Here is a 22,230-nt window from a genome sequence, read left to right as displayed (position 1 = left end):
TAAGAATACTAGGAATGTGGGATATAGAAATGAATCGATTGACTATAAATGTTATTACTTATATATTTATGATTTATTATCGTATGGTTGATTGATACCGGTTAGATATTATCGTCATAATAATATTATCGGTTAAAGATTTAAATAAATTTTGGTGATTTCCGAATGATTATTACGTAATTGTTATTCTTATGTAGTATGTAGACCGTATAGTCGTGTAGACATCGTGTTATTTTAGCGTTATTATGCGTTGCAAGTTGTCAGATGCAATAAGTATTTTACGAACACCAGTGACCGGCCCGGTATATTAAGTGAATAAAGTAAGTGTTGTTTAATTATTATTGTTATTATTTTATTAGTAAAAAGTTTATTAATTAATGATTAGTAATTACTAATTGCCTATTAGGGCTCCGATATTTATGAATTTACAATTATATTGTATGCAATTATGAACTAAAAAATTACGAAATATGCAATTAAATATGTTAGGTATATACCGTGTGTCCTCAGAAACAGATTATACTTTACCACTCGTTACATTTTATATATTTTTCAATTCTGTTTTCGGAACATTAAATTAGACTATTGGATCTTTAATTTCGATGACTTATAATTTTTTTTATTCACGTATTTTACACATGCGCAACACAATTTCACTTTTTTTTAATAGCAACCCCTATTTTTAATATCATTTTCGGATTAATGGATTTTTTTTAAATAATTATTTTGTTGACATTTATTTTTTAATTTTAATTTTGCGTAAGGATTTGCAACTTTTTTTAGATGATTTACCCTTAGATACACGTAAAAACATGTATTATCAACAAGACGGGAGCACCTGCTCATAATTCCCGAATTGTACAAGAATTTTTAAAGGTTAGATTTGGTGAAAAATGTATTGCAACACACGGACTAGTAGAATAGTTAGTATAGCCGGACACGAAGTCCTGACACTGGAGGAAACTGGACCCGGAGTGCAGCGTCCTTAAAGAGATCCTCAAAGTTTGCATCAAGCACAGGAGGATACCTCCAGCTTGAAAGAAGCCGCTCACCGTATTCATTTACAAAAAAAGTGAGCTCTATGACCTCTCGTACTGGAGGACGATCTCTATCTGTAGGACGCTGTACATCAGCTGTGTGGCGAGGAGGCTCACAAGATGGCTGACGACGAACGATGTGCTGAACCTCTGCCAAAAAGGATTCCTCTCGTCCGACGGCACGTTCGAACACGTTCACACTCTCAACAGAGTGCTCTACAGACCTGGAGACCGCGATCAAGGCAAGCGGTGCGGGCTTCGTTCTCTTTGACGTCGTCCGGGACATCTACTCCGGGGTCTGTTCTTCGGTAAGCACCACGAGCGGTCGAACGAGGGACATCCAAATCGAGTCCGGGATTAAACACGGATGTCCCATCAGTGGGCTCCTTTTTATCATGGCCATCGATCTCGTCGTCAGCCGTCTCCAATGCGATAGCGTGGACTACCGCGTCCTCGCGTTCGCAGATGACCTCTGCCTCATTCAAGAAATGATGCAGAGATCCATTGAGTCAATGCGGGAAGCGCCGGGGCTCCTGGAGCTGAAGCTCAAGGCGGCCAGTGGACGTTAGGAACACGGAGTTTTAACTGGACAACAGAACACTCCACCCACTGGCCGAAGGCGAGGCCGCCACCTTCCTAGGCGCACAGGTCGGGTTTAACATTGTGCCACCGATGTCTACCTTGGCCGAAACTATAAACATTGGCCTTAAAATAGCAAGGGGCATGCTTGCTCCGTGGCAACGACTCGACGCGCTGAAAACGTTCTTTTTTTCCGGGAACAGTCAATCTAATGTGCGTCGGGTCGTTTCCAAAAACAGACTGGGCTAAGGTGTGCCCCAGGAGGCATCCAATGAATACATTTACGGGGAGTCTAGAAAATAGGGTGCGGCATCAGGTTAAGGACGTCGATATAGCCGCCATAGACTAAGCTTTTAAACTGCTGACCTCGCCCGATTTGTGAATCTCCGCCGAAGCTATTAAGTACGTCACCGACACGATTAAAAGTAAGATCAGTCGCCAACCAACCAAAGCAAAAGTCGTCTATTTTCTCTCTGGTGAATATGAAGACGTGTTCAGAGAGACTCGCGGTTCTGTCATATCTAACGTTTGGATGCGGGCGAGGACCGCGTCGAAGCGGCTATAGGTCAGCTGAGCCTGGACCCGTGCTCTTCCATCCACCACGGAGGCTCCACGCTGAGAGCGAAGCAGAGGCGGGACATCATAAGGACAATCCGAGACGGCAAACGACACCAGCGGAGTGAATTCTTCGTCGAGAAGCCGGACCAGGGGGAGGCTATGGAATGTGTTGGAGCCCACCCCGCATCACATCATTTTTTGCGGAACGGGGACTTCACGCGGTTTGAAGACTTGTGGTTTGTCTATCGCGCCCGCTTCGACCTCGTGCCGCTTAATGGGGCCTCGACATGGAAGGCCGGTGACCGTAGGTGTAGGCAATGTGGGTAATTTTAACCCACGTCGCTAATCACTACATGCGGCATACCGCCCTATGCATGGCGAGGCACAACGCCATCATCGCATGGATTAAGAAGGCGGTGGTTCGCAAGTTCGAGGTTCTCTACGAGTACCAGTTTATGAGCAACCATTGCCTGCCCCCGGATTTGGTTCAGAAGAAGGGCTTGAACATCTTCATTTTAGATGCGACCGTCGTCTTCGAGAACAGGATGGCGGCGTTCCAGTCAGCGGCAGCCGAGAAGAAGGTGAAATACGAGGAGCTTCGCTCGGAGATGGCAATTCAGCACGTGATGGAGGTAGCTGTGGTGCTATTCGTTGTTGGGTCCTTGGGAGCATAGGATCCCAACAACAACAGATACTGTGCATCAGTGAAACTATATAGTACACTCGAAGTATGTATATTGAACACCTGACGGGAGTCCGTCAAACGGACTAGATCCGATTTTCTTTTTTACTGTGTTTTATTCTCTTTGTATTATTTTTGTGACTTGTACTCGATTATCTATTTTATATGTTGCTTACTATTTTGTATTACTCATATTATTTTTACCATATTCATTTATTACCAAATTTTATACTTCATTTATATTTAATCATTTTTTAATTTTTTGCGTTTGCTCAAATTTTTTTTCCATTTTTTTTTTTTTGTTTTGTTTATTTATGTTATGATTATTTATACAGATGTACTATTATTAAGCTCACAATTATATGTCCCCCCTTTAAAAATAATGTAACCCCATGAGTGTAATCAACCATAAAAATTTATAATAAACTCTGTGTCCCTCATAGAGGGACTCAAATGTTAAACTATTTTTTTTAAATTTGGTGTACATTTTGAGGCTTGCTCCTGCTCCACCGGTATCGTAGTACCACTGGGAACGGCCCACATATAAAAATGAATATTATACATTACCTTTAGGTTATCTTTCAACACACACACTACATTACTTCATAATATTTCATAAAACGTAATTACCCAAGTAAGCGTCTATGACGATTTTTCCTGTTACTAATTCTATTTAATTTTGTTCTTTCTAACGACTAGTATTTGAATATTAGATTGAATGTAACATAATATGTATATTATACAATTTTATGCACTTTTAAATTACAAGTTAAGAATTCAAAATGTTGTCTAGAAATAATCTAAAATTTGCATTTTAACTAAAAATCAAATATAAAAATCTATGGATCTTATTCCGTATATTTTGGTATTTTTTTTTTAATTTACCTACTGTTTGTATTTTACCTTTAATATTAAAAATTAATTATTATTTGTAAATTGTTGATATTAATTAATTGTTATTTTTATAGTTTTTCAATATTTTATACTAATTTAATGTTCACTTAGATACGGTGGCGTAATTGGGGGGAAAGTGCCCCCTCTGACCATTTTTTGAGAGATAAACGTATAATTTTGCCCCCTCCCTCCAGATAATTCAACAGTACAAATAGCACCTTATTACCTATATTAATGAACTCTTATGAATATTATTTAACAATATTGTTAACAAGTACATGCTACCTACAATTTATGTTTATCTAAACCATAAAATGAGTTAAAAGACGTATGTAAAATCAAACAATTAGATATATTGTACAAAATACATACAATAAAAATGTTTTAACTGGTGAGGGGGAGGAGTGTCAGGGTTTTGGTAATAATAAATATATTATATTGTCCTCCCTCCCCTAGATTTTTTTCCAGTTACGCCACTGCTGTGATACATTGTTTTTTTTTAATTTTTTTTTTTTATCAAACTTATATTTAAAAATATAAGGTAGGGACAAACACAATAACAATATTGATAATTTATTTACCCATTAATATTGGAAAATTTACCAAAGTATAAATTTGAAATATAAAACCATAAAATATGAAAAATAAAAATAGTTTTATTTGATTTAATAAAACGAATTTGTATTCAGGTACACCTTAAACTCAGTATTTGAAAATAATATCGTTTGTGAACGCATGTTCATATTTTGTGAACGATACGCTAACGTCACTCGCTTTTTTTCAAATAAAACGTGAACGTTAATATTTTTAGTGAATTTGAACGATTTTTGGCGCGTTCAAATTTTTTTACGATTTTAATTATACATGTATTTAATATTGACTATAATATGTTTATGGATTTAAACATAAAGTTAAGTAATAAACTAGTTTTTTTTTGTGTATATTTTTCGTATTTTAATTACTTAATTAACATTTTATTAAAATATATTTTTATGGTAACTTTAAATGTTGGTATATATATATTAATAGAAATGTATCTAAATCATTCTAAACAATTTTACAAGGTTCATTTATTTCTTCAAATAATCACATTTGTTGAGTTATTTGTTATATAAGTATAATGTGTAATTACTAGGGCTCCGGACTTCTAGGAACTTGCATGATTTTAAATAATTATAAAAAACATAGCTAAGTAATGTATAAATTTGTTTCATTACAATACAAGTTTATATTTAAAATTTATAGTTGCATATTTTGCATATTTGTCCATTTTTCATTTATAAGTGCATATTTGACCATTTTCCATTTTATAAATGCAAATTTGACAATTATTCATATGAAGGAGTAAGTTTTTAAATTTTATAAAAAAAAATTATAATTTATTTCTTCATATATCATGTGACTTGGAACTGAAGGTGTCTTATTGGTGAACTAACTGAATGCATTAAAATAATTAAAACTACAAAAAACGTATACATTCTGCAAAAATTGAAGAATCTGCACAAGCTAAGGCTAACTACAAAAAATATCGAATATTTTAAATGGAAAAATGAATCTATGGATGGATTGTCCGCAAATATTAGTAGTAGTGACCTACGATTTTTTAAGTTTACACCAATAAGTTCCGTAGACGTGTAACGTTCCTTTTCTAAATATAAAAATATTTTGGCTGATAACAAGCAGTCATTTAAATTTTCCAACTTATGAAAATATCTTATAGTCCAATGTAATGCTCAATGTTAGAAGAATTATAACTATATTAAAAATAAAAAAAAAATTATCAATTTAATTTATTTTTAAAACCATTTTAAATATTTTGTTATAGACAAAAACTTAGTATAAGATAAAAACAAATTTGAAAAAAATAAAAAAATTATCTCAGATCATATCTATCATATATAAAAATATTATTATAATTTATTACTAATTAATTTTTTATTTAATTAATTATTACAAATATAATTTTTTATAAATGTTTATTTTAATAGCATATTTATTGATTATTTAGGGCATAAATGCATACATATTTTAAGGTTTGTAAAGGCATGAAGTCTCTAGCCCTAGTAATTACATATAGCCATTTATAAATACATAATACTAAACATTAAAAATTGGAAAATAAAAAAAATTATATTATGTAGGTTTCTACAAAACATGAATACAAAAATAGGTGGTCATGTCATGTTCTTTATTATAACTAATTCTTCAAAGGTCAGTTTTTATTTACTATTGACTATCACAAGTATTATATCTTTTAATTTCTAATTTTTAATCGGGTTATAAGTATGTTAAATATAACAATTAAAAAACCATCATAACTCGCTAAAAAATTAAAATATCGGATAAAACCGACCAACAAAACACAGATTATGTTCTTCCTTTAACGTTTGATTATAGGTCAGCTAATTTCACTACATTTGAATCGCTGGACGCAAGTTTGCTATGTTGTACGTATGTCAGACGGAGACAACACATGCGGGTGTGACGTCCTCTTAATATTATTATATTGTTATTATTAAATAGTAATGAAATAAAAGTTGAAACTAATTTATTTATTCGTGAAGTAGAAAAGAGATCGGCCATAATATAACGGCATTATGTATTAAAGTGAACACGTTTATTTAAATGTTTTTATTTTATATTTATGAATCACCAATCTATACTGTATAAGTGGGACTTTTATAAAAATGTATTAGCTATATTTTACTTTATGTTTAAAACCTATACTTAAACATGTTATAATCAATATTTATTATTTTTACATATATTATTAAAACGGTAAATAAATTTTAACGTCTCAAAATTGTTCAAATTCATTAAAAATATAAACGTTCATGTTCTAATTGAAAAAAAACTAGTGACGTTCGCGTGTCGTTTACAATATATGAACGTGAACGTGTGTTCACGAACGACGTTTTTTCCAAGCACTGAGATACTACCTCATATAGTTTATAAACTTCATCAATTATTAAGATCTATAGGTATCGCCAAACTTTGATAGTGATTAAATTTTAATTCGAGCTATACTTATATTTCTGTACTTCAAATGGGTTTAAGTTAATTATTGGTTTGATAAAATTACCGTATAGCATCGTAGGAAATTAGGAAAATGCTAAGTAATTAATGCGAGTCGCTGCTCAGTAGGCATTATGTTGTGTTAGTAATACCCTGTGCGTTAATTATGTGCGTTTAAAATAATACCAATCCATTTCAGTTCAAGAAATAAAATAAATACAATTAATTTTTAAATTTAATATAATTTTCAACGATATTTGAAGGTTCGTAAAAATAAGAATTCTTATTTGGCAAACAATGTGAAAAACATTTGAATTAGAAAATTATTAATAAATTATATTTTATAAAATTAGTTTATATACTGCCAAACCTTACTATAATTTTTAGTTATAAATCTGTTAATTTATTGTATTATTTCGGTAACATTAAAATATCTATTTAGTTAATAATTCGAATAATAATAGAAACAAAAATATTGAAGTAAATTAAATATTTTATACGTAGGAAAATTAGAGTAAAATTTACATGAATCATCTATTTTAAACATAAATGTATTGTAACTAATTCTTTAGATAATATAATTTATTATATATATTTTTTTACTCTCTCTATGTCTTAGAAAAAATTAAAAAAACCAAATAAAATTGTTGAGTTTCTTTGTATAAGCATGGTTTCTCTGTAATTTTAATAATGTATTAGTGTTTTAAAATAAATAGTATACAGATATATTTATTCAATTTTATTTACATTTTGATGAATTAAATAGTGATCAAAATTATTTTTTAAATGTTGTGAGGTATCTTAATTTTAAACTTCAAGAACAAACGGTTATTCCATCACATAATATCGTTAATTAATCGAAAAAATAATTGTAAACTATAAAATATTTAATTTTCATTGCATTTCAAGAATAAATACTAAAAAATAACATTTTATGTTATAAATGCCTTGAGAAAGAAAAAATATTTATGATATCAATAAAGTTCGTCTAAAACATTTTGTTATTTATTTGTTTATATAATTCATATGGATACAACATCTAATTACCATAAAATGTAAGAATATTGTACTCGTAATTTATTGCTTGGAATTAAATTGAATTTTTAAAACTATCTATAAAAAATAAAAATATTATTTATATTATACCTATTTATCATATATACAATATAATTAATTTTGTTGTGATACAAAATGTTAATTTGATATTGCAATTTGTGACGTAAGTATAGTATAGTTAGTATAGGCTATAGAAGTGGTTGCCAAATTGTGCACCGCGGTGTCCTAGGGGCACCGCGAGCACTTTCTAAGGGCACCGTGGTTTACGGTTCTTAACAAATAGTTTAAAATGTTTAGATTTTTTTTCCTTAATTGTTTTCGTAAAAACTTCATAGCAAATAATGAAATATTTTCTATTGTATATTCGGACATTCTCATTTTAACCTTATAATATTTTTAATAATAATTAAAATAATGATAACAATAATTTTTATTTATTTAATTAAGTTAAATTTTAATAAAATTTATAAAATTAGTTATCAATGAGTATTTTTTTTTGTCCTGTCTTTCATGTTATTCACAGCAGGACACCGTGGCTAAATTGAGTCCAAAAAAAGGCACCACGGAAAAAAAAGTTTGAGAACCGCTGGGCTATAGAATAAATTGATTATGGAAAAATATGTATACTAACTTTATTAGATTTTAGTCCCCCTGAATCTGGCCCCGTATCGTATAATTCCAGAAAATATGAAAGTTCTACAATTATTTCCTAATATTACCTAATATAAATATATATATATCATATTTATATTTGTATTTTACATTATTGTTGACTAATAGTCTTCATATGTTATAGATAAGTTGATAAAATGGACGCAATGAAAGACAATGAATATATTTTCAATTTGAAACTATCAAAACTAATAGGTTTATATCAAATCTTGGATCCCAATACTATTCAGATTTTCGGTTATAATGTGTATCACATTGGTATCGTGTTCGTGAGCTTGTACATGATGGCCATATCATTGTTAAGTCTTATACGTTTTTATTACTTAATAAATAATATAAATGAATATACTTTCTACTTGGGATGTGTGCTAAATTACATGTTCTCCTGTTATAAAATCATACAAATTGTATACTGTTCAAATGATATATGGAAATGCACCGACATAACGAGCATCAGATTTTTGTCGTATCAATATTACGACAAAAGTATATTTAAAAATTGGCAGGTACGGTCTATACGACTTACAAAAATATACGTGTCACTATCATTCATAGTTACACTTTTTTGGCTAATAATTTCAAAATCGCTCAGTAAAAATATATTCACAAGTAAAAACCTTGATGGTTCACTCAGTAAATACCGGATGAACATTTTCAATTTGTACTTAATAGCATCCGACGAAACGTACAACAGATATTTTAACCTGTTCTACCTCATCGAATTGATCGTCGGAGTAGCGTTTATGTACTTCTCAACACTTTTCGATGTCCTAATGGTTATGATGTGTTTCTCATTTTTGTGTCAACTGGAAACAATCTGTGACGCTATGAAATCATTGGGACACCAATGTTCAAAAAACGTGTTGAGTACGTATTTACATAAAATTTCTATTTTGAAATTTAATTTATAATACTTAAGCAACTACCATAAAGCAATGGCATAATTACGGGGATTTACAAATATACCAATAAGGAAAACTTACATTCCTTGACGTTACTAAGTTTGAACCCTCTGTATTTATAACTATAGTGATTAAGAAGATGACTACATATTTTTCTATTACGATTGTTGAGCCAATCATTATAGAGTATTACACTTTTTGATCTTTGGAAAAATCATGCCAACTTATACTTACATATTTTATTAAAATTGTTTTATACCTATTGATATACATTTTGTACGAGGAACAATTTTTATTTATTTTTGTTTTAAATTATTCAAGTTAGTAAATATTTTTATGTTCCAAAGTATATTAAAAAATACAATCGGAACGTATAGGACATTGCATATGTTTTTTGATTTTCATATAATATACAGTATAATATAATTATATATAAATCAATAAAATGCAAATACCATAATAATATGCATATTTTTAGATATCTGCAAGGAAATAAAATCAGAAATAAGACATGCCGATTTCGATGATTTAAAAGCAATAATTAATGATCATCAAAATGTAATGAAGTATGTGGAATTTTTGCTTTATTAAAATTTTTTATGTGTTGTTCATATTATGAAAATATAAAATGACAGTATCCAATATTACATATATTATCATTGATTTTATGTGCTTAGTTTAAGTGTTATAAAAAACATGAAAAAATACATTTATAAATTATAAAAATGCTTTAATAAATGTTCTTATGTTGTCAATACTTAAAATATGACCATATCTAATAATTTAATTTTTAATAATTTTTTTTTTTGTCATATAATAAATGTTTATGATACATTTTATATTATTTTAATAATTGAATGCAGCTTCGAAGAAATATATAAATAAATATAATAAAAAATGTGTGGTGATAACTGTTGCTGTAGAAGGGGGAAAAATATTTACCTAATATAAAAATAATGTTTAATGATATTTTAAGTGGTAAACTAAATAATTAAAAATATATGAACGTCGAGGATAAATACAATTAAAAGAATCAAAAAAAAAAAAAAAAACGCTTTAAACTAAAAGAATATCCGTAAAATGTCCAAAAAATAATATAAATTAAAAATGTCTGAAATGCAAAGTAATAGTTTAAAAATCTAGTAAAATCTTTGAAGAAAAATTTGTGAAAATATTTTCTTGAGACACCCAAAAACGACTTAATGATTTTTATGTTAAATTCCTGAGCCCTGGGCTTAATCCTAGATGACGTATATTATTATACTGTTAGAATAGTATTAGTAAATATATATTACAAAATCATTGTTTGTTTTGGCTTACAGAAAAATGAATGATTATTATATTATTTTCCAATCAGTTATGTTGACTCAGATCTTTGTAGCATCAATTACACATATATGTATTTGGTTTAATATTACAACGGTGAGGTTAATTAATTAATTATATTCATGCATTTTAAAATATATATAATTATAATATGTGTAAAGATAATAATGATGAAGATAATTCTAAATATACTATTTATAAATTGGACGTTGGTATATTGAGCTCTATGTTATATTATATATTATACATTCTGCATAAATATTGAATTTACAATTAACTTCTTACAGTCTTAAAACATAATCTAGTACATCTAGATATAGTAAATTTTAGGGATTAGAGATCAGAATAATATAAAAATACTTGTATTATTTACATAATTTTAGGGCTTTTTTGGGGACAAAATTGGAGAGTCTGTGCTGTCAATAAAATTGTTTATTATACTTCCATTATTTACTTTCCAACTATTAATGACATGCCGTTTATTCGGGACAATAAACGAAAAAGTAAGTAGACTTTTAATTGTATTTATTTAAATATATTAACTTTTATAAAATATCAATTATATTTATTATATAAGATTAATTTATATATTATTATAATATGTTTTTATCTATTGAATACTACATTAAAAAAAAATATTTCTTCTGACTAATGAAACTATAAGTATTTTATTTATATGTTTAGAAAGATTCAATTATTTACATGTTATACTGCAGTGATTGGACTGGTAAGGACATTAAGATTAAAAAGTTGATTCTGTATACCATGTGTATGAATAATGGCAATCAGATGAAATTAAAATTTACGGTCACCAAAGTTTTAAATTTGGAAATGTTTACTCGTGTATGTATAATTTTAAAAAAATATGTAAAAAAAATTATTTAGGAATGTACTTGACGTTTGATTTTTGGTGTGAGAATGAGGACTGAAGAGCCAACGTGAAATCAATTCTCTTGAGCGATCTATTTTATTATATTCAATAAACCATAACAGTGGCGTGCCGAGATAAAAATGTTTTTGATGCCAATTGCAAAGTCTAGTTTACCACCCACCCACCCATATTTAGATTCATATTATTATTATACATATATTATATACATATTATTATCCAACAACCACCCACCCATTTTTAACTTGATGCCTGGGCATCATTTAGACCTATATTCGGCACGCCACTGAACCATAATATAATATAATCTTTTATACAAACCTTTTCATATGTAAAATGAATCATTACATTTTTAACTTAAAATTTTTCGCCAATTTTTTTCAGTTTAAATTATAACAAGATCACTTAACCTTTATTGGTTCATAGAAGACCTTAAATGGTTTTTGATTATTTTTGACTTAGAAAAGCTCCGTTGACCTGATTCAACCGATACAGGCATTGTTAAAATAATACGAACTGCTACAGCTACTCGTTCATTTAGTACAAAATTGCCCTTGTTTAAAATAAATTGAAATATTTCCAATGGAATATTACTGGGTTTTAATAATTCAGATATTGCTACTAGCTTATACATCATTTCTATTGCATCAATATCTGATTCATTAAGATCTTTTTTATTTTCTAAAAGTAACGAATGAATTTCATGCAATTTTTCATATTTTGTTATATTATAAATCACTTATGTCATACAAAACTTAAAATTATCACAGTGGTTGTGCATTTGTTGAAATATTTCTTTAAGAGAACTGATTACTACGTCTAATACATAAAAATAGAACTCAACTTAAAATTTAGTTTTTATATCAATTATGGTTCATGAGTTTGTCCATAAGAAAAGAAAAAAACAGTTAAACAGTTTAAATAGTTTTTTCGAAAGAGGAGCTTGTTGCGTGAAAGAAGTCTTAATCGTATCATCAACTACCGAGATATTATTATAATATTAAATTTTTTTCTTATTTCATATTAAATGTTTTTCATTCTCAATTTACCGCCCTGGGCAGCTGCCTATTTTGCTACCGCGTTGGATCGGATCTGGTTGTTTTAATAATAAATTTATTATTAAATAAATATGTAAGCCAATAAAGAATTTTAAAGAATTTTTATATGATGATTAGGTTATAATAATAATGGTTAATAGGTAAAGGGTTTGGAAAAATTAAAATTATTTTAAAAATACCTACATTTATATTAAAATTATACCGCCCTTAGCCATGGCATTGACTTTTTCGTCATCATTCAACTGTTTCATTTATCTAGCGATAAAAAATACTTAGAAGAAGAAAACTTAATTAGTAAAACACTATTATAATAGTAATAGCATAATTAACAAGTTACAATATCTTTAAAAAAATTGTTCGTTGTATATTAATAGTTCTTATAATCGTTCTTTTTTAATTTTTTACAGACGATACGGCTGTGTTATTCAATATTTTCGATGCTTACAAATTACAAAAGAAATATTAATCAATTGGATGAAATAAATGACTAATGAATACTCTCACAATCAATAACGTACCCACTCGTAATTTCGTTTTTCCTTTTTTAAGTTTTGCTGTAACTTTTACTTCAAGATGATTAGTATATTTATACACGAAGCAACATAAAAAATAGACGATGGTCATTAAAAATCGAACAAGAAATTGATAAAATATCAAGCATTAATAATCATTGCACAAACACTATAATGTATGTGTGATATTTATTATATTATTATTATGTTCTTTATCGCATTAGGCTCCCACCGCGGCTGACACGAGCAATTTGAAATATTGTATCGTACTATACCTTTCTATATGGTATCATACTCGGTACGTTATTTTCCGTGTTCGGGCAATGTGGCTCGCGACCAGCCAAAAAATCTTTATCATAATAAATATATTCTATAATATATCTTTCTCTATTATTAAGTAATAGACCACCTACAAACATTACAGTATGCCTGGCTCTGTTCTAAAAGAAAAGACAACGGATGGCAGTATCAGTTTTCGTTCGGCGACGAACATCCCCATCAAGCACCTATTTTAGAAAATGCTATTTGAAGACAATCAAATCTAATTTATTTCTCATTTTCATTATGTGAGATACAAAACTACTTGCATCTAACTTAGGGTAGTAGGATACTTCATTTATTAATAGTTTAATAGTTTATAGACTTGTTTTATTAATCAAAAATGCATAGCTAATTATGGCGATTTATTTACATTACTTTTCAATATGAATATTTACATTGTTTTTATACTAATTAATAATTATTAAGCCACGTAGTTAATACAATTAATTTGGAAGTGTTTATTTTAAATACTAGTTTGGCCTGATAAAATGTAATTGTATTTTAACATTAATTTGTACATGCAAGCAATTTGATTTAGGCGAGAATAAAAAATTATATGCTAGAAGATATAAGACTATAATACTAATAGATTTTATTCATTATTTGAACATGAATACTGAAAAAAAAATAGCAAAAATAAAAATGGGTTAAGTTAGGTCTCCGATATAAATATATTTATATAACATATATAACGGTACACTAATCCATAATCAAACTTAAAGAATTAACACTTGAACATAATCTGTGATTGTACATTAATTTTTAAAATATTTAAACTTTTAAGTGAGTCTTGAATAAGTAAAATATTACAATTTAAAAAAACTCATACATTTATGAAGTTAACAGTTCAATCACAATCCATAACTACGAAGTTCAAAGTCATAAGTACTAAATATTTTTGTTAAGAAAAATTATAGAAACCCCCACAAAAAATTTGAAAATACACCACCACTGGTTATATATATTCATAAATTATCATTAAAACCATAACTACTTAGTGATTAAAAATAAATTGATAGTTAAAGTATAATTTAATGATACTCTAAGGAATCATGAACATCGACATTAGATGAAGTGTTCAAATTGTTATTGATTCATGTATAATTGGATGGCTTTTGTTAATAATTTATTAAAATGTACATAAAAAAACATCCAATAGTATTATCTAATATCTTAATAGTAAGCATTACATCGCTGATCCAAATATTGTGCAACCCACCAACTATGACTGAAATGCTAATAACTGTGACTAATGCTTATAATAATACATGTTTCATAAATACATTTTTAACTCCTTGTACTTGAAATCAGTGTAAATTACTGAAATTAATATCACGTGTAATTATACGTATATGATCATATATGTGTCATATCATAGGTGTCACAAATTATATGTTTCAATGGGAATATTAAATAGTATATAATCATGTTACAGATTAATATGGCATACTAGTTCAATATTCTGATCAAACAAAATATACGTTTGAAAATATTATATCATACCAAAATTAATTATTCATAAATATATTTAACATTAATAATCTTACTAATAAATCAGCATTTTATAATAAGTTATTTTTTTAATAAAGTTATTATAATATAAATATGTATGATATATATAATTATAATTTTAAAAAATTATGTTATACAATTGAATAGAACTATGACTTTTAGCTTGTATACAATTGTAAAAATTATCTCCAAATTAAAAATATTAATTTCATTGTTATACAGTTTTATACTCATTATAATAATTTCTTATTTTTAATCTATTTGAATACATGTGTAGTAAATATTTTTTTAATAAATAAACAAAGGACATTTATTTATTAAATTTATTGAAAATCCATCAAAAATGTACTATGAATAATCGAACATTGATAAATTACTTAAAATATGAAAAATTCCATACAAAGAAAAAGTTATAAATGAAAATTGTTTATGTTTTTTAAGCATAATAGTTTAAGTTGGATTTCTTTTTTGCTTGTACTTCCATAATGGCATCCATAAAATCTTCATGAGTCACAGTTGATGCACCTCTCCTTAAAGCAATCATACCCTAAAAATAAAATGTATTACAATATTTTATTTAAGAATTGAAAATCATTTTTAGCCTGTTACTAACAATAAATAATATCAGGAGTATAAACAAAACTCTGAATGTTGTGTTAAAAGAAACTTGAACAGAACCAGAAATGTTAACAATTTATGTTATAAATTATAGTTTAACTTACAGCTTCAACACAAACTGCCTTGCATTGTGCTCCATTAAAATCATCAGTAGACCTTGAGAGTTCTTCAAAATTAACATCAAATTTGTTCATTTTTCGTGAGTGAATTTGCATAATACGAGCACGAGCTTCTTGATTAGGATGTGGAAACTCAATTTTTCTATCTAATCTACCAGACCTTAATAATGCTGGATCCAAAATATCTACTCTGTTAGTAGCAGCTATCACTTTTATATCAGCTGTTGAACTAAAACCATCCAACTGATTCAGAAGTTCCAACATAGTTCTCTGTACTTCTCGATCACCAGCTTTCTCAGAATCAAAACGTTTTGTACCAATAGCATCTAGTTCATCAATAAATATAACTGCTGGTGCTTTTTCTTTGGCAAGGGCAAAAGCATCACGCACTAATTTGGCTCCATCACCAATAAACATCTGCACCAATTGCGGACCCGCAAGTTTTAAAAAGGTCGATTTTGTTTGAGCAGCACATGCTCTAGCTAAAAGTGTTTTTCCCGTACCAGGAGGACCATATAGAAGAACTCCTTTAGGTGGTTGTATACCAAGATTAAGGAATTTTTCTTTGTGTGTCATAGGAAGTACTACAGCTTCAATAAGCTGAAATCATATAATTTATAAATTCAGATTGAAATAAAGAAAAAATACAATAACTTACTTCTTGAATTTGTTTATCTAAACCACCAATGTCTACATATTGTTCAGTTGGTCTCTCATCAACTTCCATTGCCTTAACACGAGCATCATATTCAGCTGGCAATGTTTCTAATACTAAATAAGAATCTTTGTTAACACCAACCAGATCACCTGGTTTCAACTGTTCTGGATCTACCAGACCAATAACCGGTAAGAAATAAGTCTGAAAATATAATATTTTGAAATGTATACAGTAATATGGTATTATTCATAATAATTTAAGTAAAAACACTTACTTGTCTTGTTGATGTTTTAATTACTGCACATTTTCCTTTTCTTTGACTGTCCAAATCTACTACGGCACCATCTTCTTCTGTGTCTTGTGGATCAACATCTAATAACTCAATGACATTTGATACCAAGTAAGGTAATGTCTTGTTTACTTTTATCTTTTCTGTATTTTCTTTAATTTTATCAGCTTGCGATTGCAATTCATGAGATATACGCATAACATCACTTTTCATTACTTTAATATCATTATCAAGTAAACGTGTGCGTGAGGTTATTTCTTCGTTTGACATGAGTAAAATCTCATCCTCAACTCGATCCTATAAATATAAAGGATTATTGTTTACTTAAAATAATAATTACCGTTATGTATTAAAAAAAAAAAAATGCAAACAGTATAAATTCACTTACACTGTTCTCCCACACCGAGGGATCTTCCAATGTCTTACTGGTTCCTTCTTCAGTCATTTTGAAAATATGTTTTAAAATGTTAGTGAATAGATCTGAAAATATTTAGTAAGTACAATTGACGGGACAATGATAACTTTCGTTTGATTTAGAATGATTGTTGATTTTCTGTTGATATCACTTGGCCAATTTTCCTAACCTTAAAATATTATTATCTTTGGATTACAGTGAACCGTCATGGTGGGAAAAAGTTAAAATTGCCCAATTTCCCAAGCACTTTGTAATGGTTTGCAGCTCTTTAATTCAGTCTTATCAAATCGTCACAAATCAATCCCTCACACCTCAGTAGAATTGAACACAGTACATGTTATATAAATACATTTTTATTTTTCGAAAATACGAACTCAACTTGTAACGATATTATACTTAGACGGCTGTAATTGTTGTAATTGCATTTGTGTGATATGTATTCATTACTTACTGAAAGTTAATGAGCTTTATTGAAAAGTGTTATTTCCGTTTTACGTATTGGCTGAAAGAACGGGTTGAACAATGCTCTCAGGACGTGGAGTTGGTTGTTTGCCGGGTAAGTCTAATGTAAAATGTATACAATGCTTATAAGTTATAAATAAAATATAATGTAAATATGGAATATAAAAAAATGTATACGTTAATGTTATAACTTCTAATATTAACATATAGATTTCTTTCCCATGTAAGCATGTAAACAATTATTTCAAATTTTGTTTTTACAGATAATCCTTTGGGCCTATCATGGCATGATAGCAAATGGATTCCAATGCTCAACTCTAACAACATACTCGATTATTTCTCGGAGCTCAGTAATCCGTTTTATGACCGAAGTTGTAATAATGAAGCTATTAAAATGCAAAGGCTTAGCATGGATCAGTTGAGGTGAGTGATTTTAGTGAAGTTAGTATTTTCCACTTTTACACATCTTGTTTTTACAATTTCTTAGATTATTTTATTTACAGTATAGATTTTATCTGAAGAGCTAGTCTTGATTATTATTGATTAGTACATCCTTATTTTTAAAACTAGTTTTTTTTTATCATAGTAGTTTGTAGTCGAAGTTTATTATGGTTCTCTTTATAATTTTATTGATACCCCTTGTCTTAATGTAATAATATTACTTTTGGAATTAAATTAATTATTTATACTTTAACTTTAAGTTTTAATACTATTAATAATAACTATTTTATAATGGCCTAAAAAAAAAATCTGATATAAATAATTTTTCTTTTATAGGTATAATATTTCAATAACAATCCAGTGTAAAAACTATTTAATGAATAACTTTTCTAAGTCAAATTTATTATACACTAATAACCAAAGCTCAGGATTTTATGTGCTTAAAATCTTAAAAATATGCCCATACATATACATCAAAAAATATAAAAATATGCGCTTAAATATGCATTTATTCTTAATTAAAAAAGAAGTACTAATACAAATTTAATTTTTAAAAAAACATATCTTGCACATCATCCGTGGTTCGTTGATTACTGAGTATTGACAGACAAAATAATACTGTGAAAGAATGAAAAATAAAAATAAAATGGGTTCCTGAATAAAATAAGCGGAATAACACTATTGAGTATCGCCTTGTCGGCATTATTGCATAGATAAAAACTGATTTAGAATGATTAATTTATCAGTGCATTTTGTTTTCTAAATAAAATTTTTAAAACGTGTCAATAATAAAAATTTTACATTAGTATTTTTGATTAACTAAAAAAATTGATTTACGAGTAAATTATCAATAATTATTTTAAAATATGCAAGTTCAAATTAATAAATCTAAAAAATATACAATTGAAAAAAAAATCTAAAATATGCAACAATATGCACAATAAACTTTTAAACTTCAACTCCAAACATCACAATACAAATTTGTACCATATTAGATTTATTCTATATACTTCCCAAACTAATATGCAAATGCATAAAATCCCGAGCCCTGCTAATAACCATATTCTGAATTAGTAACATATTTAAATTTAGTGGATCAATGTAGTTAAATTATTTATCAATTATCTAAAGCTTTCCTAAATGTGTCATATATTGTTCAATTAATCAATGTAAATAAATTTGATTTCCAGTTTTCAAATCTTTATGTATATCTTAATAGTCTTATTTAACCAGGACTCATAAGTTCATGCACAAAAAAACCCGTAAATAAGCACGCAATAATGCACTAAAATTTGATAAAATATGCATTAAAAATCTTAAACTATGTACAAAAAAAAAAGAATGTATAAGTATTTTTTAAAATAATAAGAATTATCCATTTATATTTTTAAAAGCTTTATTTTATTTCTTAGACTATATTTTATTACAATTTTAATTAATGAACACTCATTACAACAATATTAAATATGATAAATTGCAATGCACACATCAATAGGAAGAGGGTGGAAGCAGTGTGCGATAACATTATTTCCATAGTGTTACTTTTAACTTATAAAACTCAATGTCATACAAAAATATAAATACTGATAAAATACTAAGATATTGTAAACATATTCAGAAAAGTAATGAAGAATGAATTCAACCATTAATTCATAAAATTTTTTTTTAACATCTACCAAAAAATAATTTTGCTGAATATACATAAAATAATACCCGTTAATAACTCAAAAAAATCAACTATATACCAATACACACAAAATATGTTCTATTAAACTTTAGGTTTTTATTACCATTGTTATACAACTGATTTGTATCTCACTTATCATGTTTTGCGATGTAACATAAAAAAAACATACACGAACTTACAAGTCCTGATAATTACTATTGATAGTTAATTTAAAATTTAAATTATTATTCGTTTTAACTGATGTATATATATATATGTATGTATAAATACTTCTATCTATATTTTATATTTCAGTAATATGATTGGGCTAGAGTATTGCCTTCTACATGTTCAAGAACCTATTTTGTATGTGGTACGTAAACAACACAGGCACTCTCCAACTCATTCAACACCCATTGCTGATTTTTACATTGTTGCTGGAATAGTTTATCAAGCTCCAGATCTCCTTTCAATTATTAACTCTCACTTGGTAATTTACAATTTAGATATTATATAAAGTAATCAATAATTTTCCTAATTTCATAAATGTGCTACAAGAAAAATTGATTTTCTTTTTTAAATTAACATACATTTTTTTGTTATTGTTACATATTTTTTTTTTTAATCAAATATTTTATTTTATAGAAAAAATATTGATAATATGATTATTTATTTTATTTTAAGATGTCATCAGCGTATCATTTAGAGACCGCATTTGAAGAATTAAACTCTTTAGCTAGATTTCATCCATCTAAAGGTTATTCATGGGAAAATCGTAGACCTGGCCTATCATCTGGTCCTGTAACAGCACCTCCACCATCTCCAGTAAAAGTTCCAGGCAAAAGAGACACTGAAGAACCCAGTTCCCAATTCCAAAGATTACGTGTCGATATGTTATTAGTTGAATTAACTAGAAAGTTTCCATTGCCTTTACCTCAATCACTTGCTGCACCACCGCAAAATACTATAAATAATCAACAAACAAGTAATATATATATTTATATTTTATATAAAAATATTTTAATGCCTTATCAACTTAAAATATTTTTTATTTCTTAAATAGTAATTGTTTTATTAACTCTTACATGTTGTCATGTCTAGACTACTTAATGTTATCAGTATGTAGTTTTACTTTGAGTTTGATTGATTACTTGCAAAAAAGTTTGTTTGTGAAGTTCAGTAAGACCCTTGTCCATGGTTTAATATTTATTATATATAATTCTAAAGTAAACCAAAATAAAAATATTCAGTTTAGGTTGTAAATTATTTATGTTTTAAATTTTAATTATTAAGACTTAAGATTTTGACTAATTAGTTATCAGAGGCACTTGTAAATATGAGTCTTAGGTGAGAAAAACTATTTATATTCTATTATTGTTGCACAATATCATTAACAGTTATGAAAATGTATCTTATTATAAAATTTTATGTTACAGATGAAGTGATGAAAAAAGAAGTAAATCAAGAAATAAAGCAAGAATTGATTCATGATATAAATATTAAACAAGAACCACAATCTACCAATTCTTTATCACCATCAATGAGGCCACCTCCTGAGAAAAAGTTTAAACCTGCGTGATATACTTTCTATTTTTATTTATATTTATTATTGATTATTAATATTTATTACTTTATGTATTCAGGATTTAATGTTATGATCCTAAAGATAGTATTTACATTGTACTATATTTTATTGCAAAAATAAATTATAAAATAAATGTTACTTTTTTATTTTTATACTATAATAAGTATAAATCAAAGGCATTTCACATTTTTTCATGGGATGTAAAACCAATATTGAAAATCTAAAGTAATACCAGATGCTCGCATGATCGAGTCATCCCATGAATTTTTGTCAACAGGCTTTTTGTGTAAATGTAAATAACTTCATAGAAATTATTGTATAAAACAAATAACAATAATTTTGTTAGAAAAATGTTATTTATTTTGTTTTAACACAATATTATATGGATTACAACAGCTAATTGTTCAATGATCAATTAGATAATACAACTGATCAAAATTAACTTTATTTTAACATTGCCTTTTAGTGCAGCTTCCGATAAACGCTAAAAAAAAAAACTAAATTACCTAATAGATTTTCATATAAGAATGTGTATAAACTAAATAATATAATTAATAAGTAATGTAATTACAATAAAGAAATCTTCTATATTTTAATTTAGCGAAACTATCTACTGCTTTTAGTTGTGTCTAGTGTATCAGCTTCTTCTTTTTCAATTGAAATAACCATTGAGCCACTTAACCTATTACCTTCCATAGTTATGCGCAAATAATTTTTCATTTTTTTCAATGTTGAAAAAAGCATTTATTAGAAGCAGTACTAATAGGCAATGTTAAAATTATTGTTAATATTTTTAAAGTTTCTACAAAAGCAGATGGTAGTTTAGATAATTTTTCTGTTAGTGTTATTATATCAGGATTAATTTATTTTTCTTTAAGTAGTGCTTGGATGGAAGAAAATTCAGAAGATAAATATATAGAATAAATTTTAAAATGCCTTTAATGATTAAAACATTTTTCAAGAT

At 27.7% G+C, this 22,230-nt stretch overlaps 3 protein-coding genes across 3 annotated transcripts; 2 read left to right on the top strand and 1 right to left on the bottom strand.

The window, feature by feature from the left end:
• Positions 1–8,630: 8,630 nt before the first annotated feature.
• On the top strand, positions 8,631–13,510 carry LOC112690510. Its single transcript, XM_025564528.1, has 6 exons — positions 8,631–9,360; positions 9,874–9,961; positions 10,718–10,817; positions 11,105–11,224; positions 11,406–11,564; positions 13,076–13,510. The coding sequence occupies exons 1-6, from the start codon at positions 8,631–8,633 to the stop codon at positions 13,157–13,159; spliced, it is 1,281 nt and encodes a 426-aa protein (XP_025420313.1). The 3' UTR covers positions 13,160–13,510.
• Positions 13,511–15,321: 1,811 nt separating this feature from the next.
• LOC112690500 (26S proteasome regulatory subunit 6A-B) lies at positions 15,322–17,252 on the bottom strand. Its single transcript, XM_025564517.1, has 5 exons — positions 17,086–17,252; positions 16,683–16,994; positions 16,409–16,609; positions 15,736–16,350; positions 15,322–15,560 (listed from the first exon to the last, which is right to left on the bottom strand). The coding sequence occupies exons 1-5, from the start codon at positions 17,140–17,142 to the stop codon at positions 15,450–15,452; spliced, it is 1,296 nt and encodes a 431-aa protein (XP_025420302.1). The 5' UTR covers positions 17,143–17,252; the 3' UTR covers positions 15,322–15,449.
• Positions 17,253–17,391: 139 nt separating this feature from the next.
• Positions 17,392–21,404, top strand: LOC112690501 (mediator of RNA polymerase II transcription subunit 6). The gene is made up of 5 exons (XM_025564518.1): positions 17,392–17,668; positions 17,838–17,997; positions 19,997–20,171; positions 20,366–20,666; positions 21,118–21,404. Exons 1-5 carry the CDS (start codon positions 17,635–17,637, stop codon positions 21,258–21,260), a joined length of 813 nt encoding a protein of 270 aa, XP_025420303.1. The 5' UTR covers positions 17,392–17,634; the 3' UTR covers positions 21,261–21,404.
• Positions 21,405–22,230: the final 826 nt, after the last annotated feature.

Source organism: Sipha flava, unplaced genomic scaffold, assembly GCF_003268045.1.
Source record: "Sipha flava isolate LNK unplaced genomic scaffold, YSA_version1 507_pilon_pilon, whole genome shotgun sequence".
NCBI classification, from domain to species: domain Eukaryota; kingdom Metazoa; phylum Arthropoda; class Insecta; order Hemiptera; family Aphididae; genus Sipha; species Sipha flava.
Note: the sequence above shows the minus strand (reverse complement) of the source record. Positions and strands in the feature narration are given on the sequence as shown.

Coding starts and splice junctions, on each gene's coding strand:
- LOC112690501 (XM_025564518.1), top strand. CDS start 17,635: ATGCTCTCAGGACGTGGAGTTGGTTGTTTGCCGG. Junction 17,998..19,996: donor CTTAGCATGGATCAGTTGAG/GTGAGTGATTTT, acceptor TTTATATTTCAG/TAATATGATTGGGCTAGAGT. Junction 20,172..20,365: donor CAATTATTAACTCTCACTTG/GTAATTTACAAT, acceptor TTTTATTTTAAG/ATGTCATCAGCGTATCATTT.
- LOC112690500 (XM_025564517.1), bottom strand. CDS start 17,142: ATGACTGAAGAAGGAACCAGTAAGACATTGGAAGATCCCTCGGTGTGG. Junction 16,995..17,085: donor CCTCGGTGTGGGAGAACAGT/GTAAGTGAATTT, acceptor TTATATTTATAG/GATCGAGTTGAGGATGAGAT. Junction 16,351..16,408: donor TAGATAAACAAATTCAAGAA/GTAAGTTATTGT, acceptor ATATGATTTCAG/CTTATTGAAGCTGTAGTACT.
- LOC112690510 (XM_025564528.1), top strand. CDS start 8,631: ATGGACGCAATGAAAGACAATGAATATATTTTCAATTTGAAACTATCA. Junction 11,225..11,405: donor TCGGGACAATAAACGAAAAA/GTAAGTAGACTT, acceptor TTATATGTTTAG/AAAGATTCAATTATTTACAT. Junction 11,565..13,075: donor ATTTGGAAATGTTTACTCGT/GTATGTATAATT, acceptor AATTTTTTACAG/ACGATACGGCTGTGTTATTC.